Below are 12787 nucleotides of genomic sequence, written 5' to 3' on the forward strand. Positions count from 1 at the left end.
GCTATATATTCTGCCTCCATTGTTGACAATGCAGTTGATTTTTGTTTCTGAGATTTCCATGAAATTGGGCCACCGCACATTGTTACCACGTAACCAGAACAGGACTTTCTTGTATGAATATCATTTGCCCAGTCTGAGTCGCTAAATGCTTTTAATTATTCATCCATTTAAAAGTATCTTATCTTGTAATCTTTTGTACCAATTAAATATTTTAAGATCCTTTTTGCAGCTTTCCAATGAACTTTTCGAGGACTATTGTTGTATCTCGCAAGATAATTGACACTGAAAGATATGTCTGGACGTGTACTGTTGGATAAATAAGATAAAGCACCAATTAATTCTTGATAAGGCCTTTTTTCCATATAATTGTTTTCTTCTGTAGTTATAGGTTCTTCAATTTGTAATAGTTTTATATTATTTTCTAAAGGAGTACACACACTGTTTGCCTCTAAACAATTGAATTTTTGCAATATTGTATTAATGTAGTTTTTCTGACTAATTTCAATGTTTCCTTTTGATGATTCTCTTTTTTTATCAAAACCAACTATATTTTCCACTTCACCTAAATCTTTCGTTTCAAATCTATTTTTCAACATATCTTTTGTCTCCTTTAACAACTTTTCTTAATTACACGCTAGTAGGATGTCGTCAACATAAACCAATATAATTACGATTTCTAAATTCGAACCTTTAATATACAAACATTGATCAGTTTGAACTTGTTTCATACCAATTTCTATTAAAAAATTATTCAATTTTTTGTTCCATTGTTTGCTGGCTTGTTTAAGACCATATAGTGGACGTTTTAATAAACAAACTTTGTCATTATTTTGTATGCCTGGTTGTAATGGGTGTTCCATATAAATTACATCTTCAAGGTCGCCTTGTACAAATGCTTTGATAAAATCCATGTGATGTAGGTAAAGCTCATTTTTAACACATAACGCGAAAAGCAAACGCAAGGTTTCATGTCTCACTGGAGAGTAAACGTCATCATAATATATACCTTGTTGTTGTTCGCAACCTCTAACAACCAATCGAGCTTTAATTTTAGTTGATCCAGAACAATTTTTTGTCGTGAATAGCCATCTATTTCACAATATTTTTTCTGCTTTTGGCCGACCTACAAATTCCCAGGTCTCATTTTTCTTTAAACTTTGTAATTCAGATTTGATTGCGTCCAACCATTTTTCCTTTTCATTACTGTTCATAACATCATTATACGAACTAATATTCGCTGCTACTACCAAATTTGCCTTTTGCTTAAAAATCTTTTTAGGCCTTCCTTTTCTGCCCGTTCTCAATATACGAGGTCTGCCTTTAGCATTTTCTACTTTTTCAGTTTTCTTAGGTGAATTTTCATTTTCAATATCTGAACTTTCTTCATTTTCATGGCTACTTAATGAACTTTTGCACTCTAGAAATCTCTCTATCCGTGCCATTTTCATCTACATTTTCTCCATCAAGAAAAATATCCTCTTTAATATCAATGTTACTAACATCAACATTTTCTTTTGAACACAAATTACCATCAACGCTAACTGACTCTATCATACCATCTAAAAAGAAATAATTATTTAAATTTGTTTTCAAAAAACCTTACATCCCTTCTTTTAACAATGCTTCGCTTTCCATCCCAAAGTCTTTATGCTTTAGAATTTGAACAATAACCAACAAAAATGTATTCTTCTCCTTTGGGTTGTAACTTTGAACGTTTTGGTCCTTCATATAGCGCTACACATTTGCTGCCAAATGTCCTCAGATGATTAATTTTGGGTTTATTACCAAAAAAACAATTCATACGGCGTTTTATTATGTTTAATTGAACTACATGGACTTCTATTTCTAATATATACTGATGTATTTAGCGCTTCGGCCCATAAACTTTTTGGAACTCTTGAATCAGTTAATAGACACCTTGTCATATCCATCAGGGTCCGGTTTGTTCTCTCGGCAACTCCATTTTGCTGCGGAGTATATTCCACAGATAATTCTCTTTTTATTCCATGTTGCTTTAGATACATTTCAAATTCTTTAGATAAATATTCTCGTGCGTTGTCACTTCTCAAGCATTTAATTTTCTTTCCGGTCTGACATTCAACAAAATTTTTGTAGTTCTTGAAAGCTTCGAAAACTTCACTGCGATTTTTCAAAAACGTAATTTCAATGTATCTGGAAAAATTATCGATAAACGTCACAAAGTATTGAGCACCGACCATTAATTTCTCACTAAAAGGTCCACAAATGTCAGTATGTATTACCTCCAGAATATCTGATGATTTTCTTGTTGAACTACTATAAGGTAATTGATGAATTTTCGACTTTTCACAAACCATACATTGAAGTTTCCTGATGTCAAACTTTCCAGTTAACCCATCGACCATATTATATTGTTTTAATTTTATGACGTCATTAAAATTCAAGTGACCATAACGTTGGTGCCACATAATAATATCATTATTACCGACCGTATTGTGTAAACAATAGGTAGGTTATGTGATGGCAACAAATTTTGCATATCGAGTTTTCGGTGGGAACGTATTTCTCCATAGTAGGGAAGTGTAAATAAACTATTTTTAGCAACCTGTCGGTCTGTCGGTCTGTCGGTCTGTCGGTCTGTGTGTGCACGCGTGTATCTCAAGTTCGGCTGAACCGATTTTGATGAAATTTTATATGTAAGTTTGTTTCCGCCATGGCACGGATCGATCAACTTTTGGTATATATCAGGCCTCGGGAACTGCACTTTTTAGCGGGCCTATTTTACATTTTTGAGGATATTGAAGAACATATTCAACCGATGTACTTGAAATTTTATATATAAGCTCAGCTCGACCGTCCGCAAAAATTCGCATGTTTTGGAAGAAATCAGGCATGGGCAACTAGCCGTTTACTACGGGCCAAACATACACTTTTGTGTATATAAAGAGAAATAATCAACCGATTTCATTGAAATTTAATATATGAATTCCTCATATTAAAGCAATGAATATATAACTTTTTTGGAAAGATCAGGGCTCATTTTTTACCATATCCACAGAACAAATTGATGGAATTTCTTGAAATCTGATATTTGAGTTCTGATTGTTACCGAAACTAACTGGCGAGCATTTCAGGGAATTCGGGTAGCACAAAGCGAAACTCTACTAAGAGCCAAATTTACATTTTTCTAAGTATGTTAACTATAAGCTTACTAATGTCCTAAAAATTGGAAAGAAGTATTTAACAGACATTTTTATAATATTTTGTAACACTTTCATTTAACTAGACAACACAATGCGGTCGGTTATGTGCTGACCACATCAGATTTTTTTTTATATCGTTTACTGATAATAAAGAAAAATCGGTTTTGTGTTGCTTTAGTTTATATAAGTCGTTATATTTTTCCGCTAACATTACACACAAGCCATTTTCTGATTTTACTGTAGCTTCATTTTGGTTGAAAAATACTTTAAAATTATTACTTGAAATTTTTGAAATTGATATTAAATTGTATTTTAATTCTGGTACATATAAAACATCTTTCAACATTATTTTTAATATTTCTTTATTTCCATTAACTACATCTAAATAAATGTTGCCACAACCATAAGATTTAATTTGTAAATTACCTGCAGTTTGAATTTTACTTATTTTGTTTGAGGTCCACTTTAAGAATAAATTTTTGTTATTGCACATATGTGCAGTAGCTCCACTGTCTAGATACCAATTATTTTCATTAATATTTCCCGAACTTTCATAAGAAACTGTCATCACTGCATTAACTGCTTTTCCTTGATTTAAACTCTTATTGCCTTTACAATAATTTTCTTTAGCTTTGTAATCTCGATTTCTTTTAAAACAATCAACGGATTTGTGACCAATCTTTCCGCAACTAAAACATTTTCCATCAAACCGAAAACTCCGTGGATTTCTTCTATATTCTCCTTTTTCTTTCGGTTTATTGTCGTTATAATGTTGGTAGCTTTGCCTAATATTTTTTGAAATTAATGCATTAGTTTCATTCTTACTCTCATTTATATTACTGCGGCGTGTTTCTTCCTCTAACAACTTTACTTTGAGTTCATCTGGTTCTGGCAAATTGTCACGAGTCTCTATTGCAACACAAAAATTCTCAAATTAACTAGAAAGTGAATTCATCATCATGATAGATACTAATTCTTTTGGTATCTTAACTCCCATATCCTCCATTTCGTCTATAAGATTCTGAAATTCCCGTAAATGCTCACTCATACTTTGATCAACATCCTTTTTTAATAAAAATAACTTTTTGTACAGCATAACCTTTTTTGCAGGCCCTTTTGATGCATAAATTTTTTCTAAAGTTTTCCACGCTGCTTCTGATGACGTCACTTTCTTTATATTAGTTAGTTGATTTTCTCCCACACATAAAAATATTAAAGCCAAGGCTTTTGCATCCTTCATATTCCAAATTTTTCTTTCAGCCTCAGTTGTTGGACACTTTCTTCATCTGTTACATAGCCCCAATAATTATTAAAAATTAACACGCTTCTAATTTTCAACTTCCATGATTCATAATTGGATTCATTCAATTTTTCAATATTATTCGGCAAATTCATTTTTGTTTTAATTCAAAAATATTTAAAATTTATTAAAATTTAATTTTTACTCAAAATAATTATTACTACTGTAATTTTCAATAAATATCTTATATTCTTAATTTTTATTTAACACGTGGATTTAACATGAACTGGGCCCATAACCTGTTAAGTTCAGTTCAGTTAAATTATGCTATAAGAATATATGACTTTATTCAATAAATGTTCAATAGAGACTAAATTTACATAATTATTAATATGTTAATATAATGAAAAAGTGTACGATAAAAATCCAAAGTATGCAATAGAAATATATGTGTGGGAATAGTATCGATATATAACTAAATTAAAAATGCATGTTTTAAACAACAATGCTTTAAGAAAATATTCGAACAATATTATTAAATTCATGTAGAAAGCTTAAAAAAAATACTCAGGAAGCTTTAAAAAAAAATATACATATATACATATTTATGTACTTAAAATTTTTGCGAATTTTTCCAAACTATTATAACAATATTTTTTTGGAAATCTTCTTTAAACTTTTATAATAATATTTATCTGTTATATATTAAAAAAAGTAAAGCAAAAAATTTAAACAAAATAAAAAAAAAATATTTTTTTAAAGTAATCCAAAAAAAGAAAAATATTACAACCATCCAGGCAAGCATTGATCCAATAACCTTCTGGCTATCAGACTACCACGCTACCCACTAGGCTACGCAGTACCTTGAATTTTCCTTTATAATTCTATATTTTATTCATATTTCGTATAACTCATCAAAAACCATCATATTTTACATTATATATATATAGCTACTTCTCAGGTACCAAAAAGTACGGGTACTTCTAGAAGGGCTAGAGACATGGGACAAAAGGCATTAGATAGGGTTTTGCCTCCAGTGTCCCAGAAAAATCTGACATTGGAACTTTTAAGCCCCGAAATACCTCTATTTTAAGATTTCCTGAAAAATTTTTGTATAACAAAGCACCTTCTTCTTTTATACTTTATATTACTAGAAACGCATACCAACAAATGAAATAATACTTTTTATTATTAGAAACACAAACCGAGAACGAGAAATAAATAATATTCGAAAATATAACGATCTCATATATATTTTAAGTTCGAAAATTCGAAATAAACTTAAATAAATGTCAGATTTTATAAAAGACATCAGATGTTTTGTGGCAACTGAATATTAATGCTTCATTTGTTATTGTTTTGAATATTATGTTTCGCCAGCAAGCTTTAAAAAAATATACATACACAATTTATGTACATATGTATGTATCTACCTAAAATTTTATTTTTATTGTTTGAGTGAAAAACTGTAAAATGCTAAATTTTAATACATTCATAAGTACATACATATAGGTGAATAAATTTATTATTTTGTTTTTGACTAAACCTTTTCTTTATTTGAAAAATTAATTTTTGTATGTTTACTCCCATGATTTAATAATTATGCGTTAAAAATTTATTTCTATATATTCTACAGTTTTGAATATTATTAAATTCATATAGAAAGCTTAAAAAAAATTATTCAGGAAGCTTTAAAAAAAAATATACATACATACATATTTATGTACTTAAAATTTTTGCGAATTTTTCCAAACTATTATAAGAACTAGGGGCCCCTGTGGTTTGCTTATAAGCAGCATTATCTGTTGTAAAAACAGGATTGTGGCAATCAATTTTAAAATAAGTTTAGAAAGATTTGTACATATCATGGCATACATATGCAGGTATATACTTGTATATGCATAAATATCATATTGGTTTGAATACTAATAAATAAAAGTAATGGAAATATTTTTAATTTAATAAATTTTGACAAATAATTAATTTAATATGTGTCACTGTTAATTACATAAATATGATTAAAATTCAATTTAAGAATTAGTCAACAATTAAGAACGAAAAATTTCCTTATAAACAACTTTATCTGTTAAAATATTTCCATCATCGATTTTTCCCTGACGAACCGTATCTTTGACTTGAATTTTTAAAGAATTGGAGTCTATGGCTCTTGAACATGCTGTGTACAATTGCCCATGCGAAAAGCACGGCTGGGGGAGATAGAGGCCAACCTTTTCAAAAGTTTGCCCTTGGGACTTATTTATAGTCATGGCATATGCAAGACGGATGGAGAACTGATGCCGAACAAAATTAAAAGGAAAGGAAATAGTACCTTTCACGTTAAACTTTAAAACCAAAGTGAATGTGAATTAATAAAAAATCAATGCCTCTTTTCTTTATACAGACCTGGCTTGGCTACTTACTCAATTGAAATTTCGCAAGCACACGAAGAATAATTGCCTTAGTACGTAACGTAACGTTATTCGTGTTCTTATATCTCTCACAATTTTTAGTTTTATTTTTTTTAATTCCATTCCATGTTAAATACAACAACAAAAAATTATTTTACTCTTACTTAACTCATTTAAAATATTTCGCTTCCTTTTGCTTTTTATTTTTGTTTATGGTAGTAAAGCAAATAAACAAAAAAAATATTACTACCCTTTTTTTATTCTCTTTCGCTTTTCGCTTTTCATTTTTTGTTTTTGTTTTACAGTATGTATAATCAATTGAGTAATGCTTCTACCCAGTATTCTCTTTTGCTATTTTCATTTTTTTGTTTTTGTTATTTATTAGATTATATGTATACCTGTTCATAAACCGGAAAAATCTTGAAAAATATAATATAGATTTTTTTGGAAAATTTCTTTAAACTTTTATAATAACATTTATATGTTATATATTAAAAAAAAATAAAACACAAAATTTAAGCAAAATAAAAAAAAATTTTTTAAAACAATCCAAAAAAATAAAAATACGACACATCCAGGCAAGTATTGATCCAATAACCTTCTTGCTATGAGACTACCACGCTAACCACTAGGCTACGCAGTACTTTGAATTTCCCTTAATAATTCTATATTTTATTCATATTTCGTATAACTCATTAAAAACCATCATATTTTACATTATATATATTGTTATGTTAGCAACACAACACGCGTATCAATCTAACGGAAACTTACATATTTCACCCTTTCAATAATTTCGTAATTTCATTTTTAATTAAATTTCATTACCTTTTAATTTAACGTTATTCTTTTTATCAAAATCAAAATTTGCATTCATTATTTCCTTTTGTTTTTTTTATATGAAAGTTTCATGTTTCAAGCGAAAAGCCAAATGAACTTATTTTTTGCTTGAAACATTAGAACGTATGCACAAAGGTTAATGAATTTGAAACACCAATAAAAAATTATGAATTAAGTTTAAATTTTCAGATTTCGTAATAATAAGTAGGTCAATGGCAAACGTAATAATTGTTGTTGTAAAACGTTTGTTCTTTTATAAAATAATAAAAAATAAAAAAGTAAAAGTAATGATAAGAAATCAGTTCGTGTTAAAACTTAAGAAAGTTAACTTGTAGAATTTGTTAAGTAATTTAAAAAATGTTTATGTGAAATAAATTAACTAATTATAAATCAATGAATTAATAAATTGAACTTATTTTTAACTTATAAAATTTATGTGAAATAAATTAATTAATTACAAATCAATAAAGTAATAAATTAAACTTATTTGTAGAATTTGAATGAAACATTATAAATTAATAAAAAGAAGCTTGTGAAACTTTTGTGAACTTATTATAAATGAAGAAAACTTTAAATAAAATAAAATTCAAATAAAACTCTTGTGTATTTATTTTAAACAAGAAAAATTAAAATAAAATTGGCGCAGTCGGTAGGATGCGTCAAGTGTAATAATAAAATTTTAATTAAATAATTGTAAAACTACACAAGTATAATAAAAAAATTTATGTTAAATAAATTTGTCAAAAAAAAAACTCTAAAAGTGTAAAAATTAAAAAATTAATTTAATTAAAATTGTCTAAAAACGTTACACTTAAATTTTCAAATTTTTTGTGACGCATTAAAATCAGAAAAAATTCAAAGTTAACTGTTAAAAACGAACTCACAAAACAACAATTAAATTTAATAATTATTAAGAAATAAAACTAATAAAAATTATAAGAAATTAAAATTTGATTAACCTAATACTCTAATTAGCAAAATTTAGCAAAAACAAAAAATTACAATAAAAAAATTTTATGATAAAAACCAATTTTAACAAAAACCTGTAGAGAAAAAAAAAAAAAACAAAATAAAAAAATAAAACAATCAACAAAGAAAAAAATTAAATTTGAATGTTCAAACGCGAAAGTGCTATCAGAAGAGCTAGAACAACAGCAAAGAAATTTTACCAGAAGAGTGAAGAGGATTCAGACATGGAAGCATCAGCCGGGACATCTCAAACAAATCAAGATCAACAACTTAGGTTACAGATAGATCCACTAAAATACATCGAACGTCTGCCAGTATTTGATGGGAAAGGTAACGACTTAAATAATTTCTTAGAATTAGTTGAATTAATAATTCCCTCTATAATTAAATATGATATAAGTAGTCAGAATTTACTTTTTAGTAGAATTAAAAGTAAACTAATTAGTAAAGCTAGAACGATAATAGAAATAAACAATAATGCAAAGACTTGGTCTGAAATACGCGAAGTTTTAATAAAAAATTTTGGAGAAAAGAAAAATTCGCTCCAAATTTATAACGAACTAAGGGACGTAACGTTTACTTCTAATAGTGTAGAGTTATATAATAACATAAAAAGTATTTTAAGAAGATTAAATAATAAAGTAAAGGAAGAACCTAATTCAAACTTTAATACCGATACAAATATTAAGACCGCGTTAGAAATTTTTAAAAACAAACTACCCGAACCCATGCGTTCGATAATTTTTAGTAGAAACCCTTCAACTCTCGAAGAGGCAATAGATATTTTATTTAGTTTAAAAGGATTATTATTATAATCCTTTTAAACTAAAATTAGAAATAACAATAATAGAAATCACCAAAAAAATCCTAGTACTAACAGAAATAATTATAGTCATTATTCAAACCATTCACAATACAATAGTAACGGTAACAATTTTAATAGGAATAATTATAATACTAACAGAAACTTTAATATTAGAAATCAAAGCTCCAATTTTTATGGATACAATAGGAACAATAATTTTAACCATAATAATGAATTTAGTAATAGTTTTAATAATAATAACAATAGCAGGAGTCCATTTTCCAATAATCACAACTTAAGACCAAATTCAAGAAACCAAATTTCGAATGTAGAACCTATGGATGTAGATCCTTCAATCAATTCTAGAATTAACCCTGCAACTGATAGAAATCGTATTCAAAATTTTCGTGTGCAAGCCTCGGACAACAATCTTTACCCTATATAAAAGTGCAATCTAAAACCAGGCCTTTACGATTCATTATTGATACGGGTGCGTCAATGAGTATTATAAATAAAGGAATATGCAACCCAATATACGCAAGTAAAATCAAACCCACAACTATTACAACCTTAACTAATTCAACAATTTGTGATACAATAGTAAATATTGATTCTTTTGTTGAGTTCGATTCCAATCATAAAATGTGTTCTCTCGAATTAAACTTCCATGATAAGTTCGATGGAATCATAGGTAATAATATTTTACGCGTTTTGGGAGCTGAGGTTAGTTACCAGAGTAACACCTTAAAATTAAACACTGGTAATGTTATCCCGCTTTTCTTCAATGAAAATGAAGAAAAAGACTATTACATTCCATTCCCAACTGAAGAACTAAGGTTGTTTCACCAAGAAATATTCCTAGCAGAAAACCAAATCAGATGCGGACATTTGGACGCATGTACAAAAAGAGAGCTTTTGAATCTGATAAAAAAATTTGATAGTGCCTTCTATCACGAGGGTGACGATCTTACATTCACTCATGCTATTAAACATAGAATAAACACTTTAAACGAATTGCCCATTTACACAAAATCTTATCGGTATCCTGAGGTACATCGTCAGGAGGTTAATGATCAAATTCAAGACATGTTAAAACAAGGTATTATCAGGCATAGTGACTCCCCTTATTCCGCGCCATTATGGGTCGTTCCAAAGAAACAAGACGCATCGGGCAAACAAAAATGGAGGGTTGTGATTGATTATCGCAAATTAAACAATATTACAATTGACGATAAATATCCCATTCCAAACATTGAAGATATTTTGGACAAGTTGGGTAGGTCAATGTACTTCACTACTCTAGATTTGGCGAAAGGTTTCCACCAAATAGAAGTAGCTGAAGAGGATATCAAAAAAACCGCTTTTAGCACGAATAATGGCCATTTCGAATTTGTCAGGATGCCGTTTGGTCTCAAAAACGCTCCTGCCACTTTCCAAAGACTGATGAATTCTGTTTTAAAAGATTTCATTGGAAAAAGCTGTTATGTTTATTTGGATGACATTATTGTGTTTAGTACTAGTAAAGAGGAACACTTTGATACTTTATATAAGATATTGCAAAGACTAAATAGTGCTAATCTGAAGATTCAATTAGACAAAAGCGAATTTATGAAACAGGAAACCGAGTTTTTGGGCCATATTGTAACGACTAACGGTATTAAGCCTAACCCTAACAAATTAGATGCCATCAATAAATTCCCGATCCCAAGAACACAAAAGGAAATAAAATCATTTTTAGGTCTTGTAGGATACTATCGTAAATTTATTAAGGATTTCGCGAAAATTGCGAAACCAATAACTAGTTGTTTAAAGAAAGGAAAACAAGTTGACATTACTAATACAGAATACAAAAATGCTTTTAATAATCTGAAACTATTAATTTCTACTGATCCTATATTAGCATATCCTGATTATACAAAGAAGTTTATTTTGACCACCGATGCTAGTAATTTTGCACTTGGGGCTGTGCTTTCTCAGGACAACCACCCGGTTTGTTACGCCTCAAGGACGCTCAACGAACATGAGTGCAAATATTCCACTATAGAAAAAGAACTGCTTGCTATAGTGTGGGCAACAAAGTATTTTCGCCCTTATCTGTTCGGTCGAAAATTCACAATTAGAACTGATCATAGGCCTTTACAGTGGCTTCATAATTTAAAGGAGCCAAACTCCAAACTGCAAAGGTGGAAAATTAAATTGGAGGAATTCAATTTTGACATAGAGTATCTTTCGGGAAAAGAGAACAAGGTTGCAGATGCCCTATCACGAATTCATATCAACACAAATGATATAGAAAATGACGATACATGGTCAAATAATGCAACAGTTCACTCTGCTAACGAAGACAATAGTGAATACATTCCAATATCTGAAGCTCCAATTAACCTTTATAAGACTCAATTAATTTTTAAAATGGGGCCAACTCCTAAAATTAAAACGGAAAAATTTTACGGAAGAACAAGAAAAACAATTTTTTATTCAAACCCTAACGAAGAATACTTTATTAACATTTTCAAGGAACATATTCCGTCCAAGGGAACTGTGGGTGTTATGTTTGATGATATAAACATTTACACCATATTTCAAAACACATACTTAAAACATTTCTCTAGAAATAAACTTTTAAAAATAAAAAAATGTTCTCTCTTGTTGGAGGACATTGTACATCGCACAGAGATTCAAGAATTTATTTTAGATCAACACCAAAAAACTAATCACCGTGGCATTAACGATGTCTATTTAAACTTAAAGCAAAGGTATTATTTCCCTAAAATGAGAGAGGAAATACAAAGAATAATTAATGATTGCCACATATGTAATAGTGCAAAATACGAAAGGAAGCCCCTCAAACTACCATTTAAAATAACTGAAACACCCTGTAGGCCCTTACAAATAGTTCATATGGACATATGGTTTCAAAGCAAAGGGAAGCATTATCTAACCTTTATAGATAAATTCACGAAACATGCAAACGTTATCTCACTCAAGTCAAGGAACTGGAACGACTTAAAAAACGGTTTAATGCAATATATCGCTTCATTCGGAAAACCCGAAAAAATTGTTACGGATAGAGAAAAAGGATTTAACAGCTTAAATTTTAAAAATTATTTAGAGAGCGAGGGAATCGATGTTCATTTTACTACACCCAACAATCACAGTAGTAACGCTGACATCGAGAGATTTCACAACACGTTAAACGAACACCTTAGAATTTTAGGAGTTATCGAAAAAGAACAGGGATTACCCTCAGGTGAGGACCCATTAGTAAAAAGTATGCGTGTGTACAATGATACGATTCATAGTTCGACCGGTAGAAGACCAATTGAATTCCTTAACGGAAAAA

At 29.3% G+C, this 12787-nt stretch overlaps 1 protein-coding gene across 1 annotated transcript; it reads right to left on the minus strand.

Annotated features, from left to right (window-relative positions):
* Positions 1-14: 14 nt before the first annotated feature.
* LOC129616285 (uncharacterized) lies at positions 15-596 on the minus strand (the record flags this gene model as incomplete). Its single annotated transcript, XM_055531864.1, has 2 exons — positions 200-596; positions 15-148 (listed from the first exon to the last, which is right to left on the minus strand). Coding segments are annotated over exons 1-2 (531 nt in total), but the record flags the coding sequence as incomplete, so codon positions are not given.
* Positions 597-12787: the final 12191 nt, after the last annotated feature.

This window comes from Condylostylus longicornis, unplaced genomic scaffold (assembly GCF_029603195.1).
Source record: "Condylostylus longicornis isolate FDR11 unplaced genomic scaffold, ASM2960319v2 ptg000172l, whole genome shotgun sequence".
Classification (NCBI taxonomy): Eukaryota; Metazoa; Arthropoda; class Insecta; order Diptera; family Dolichopodidae; genus Condylostylus; species Condylostylus longicornis.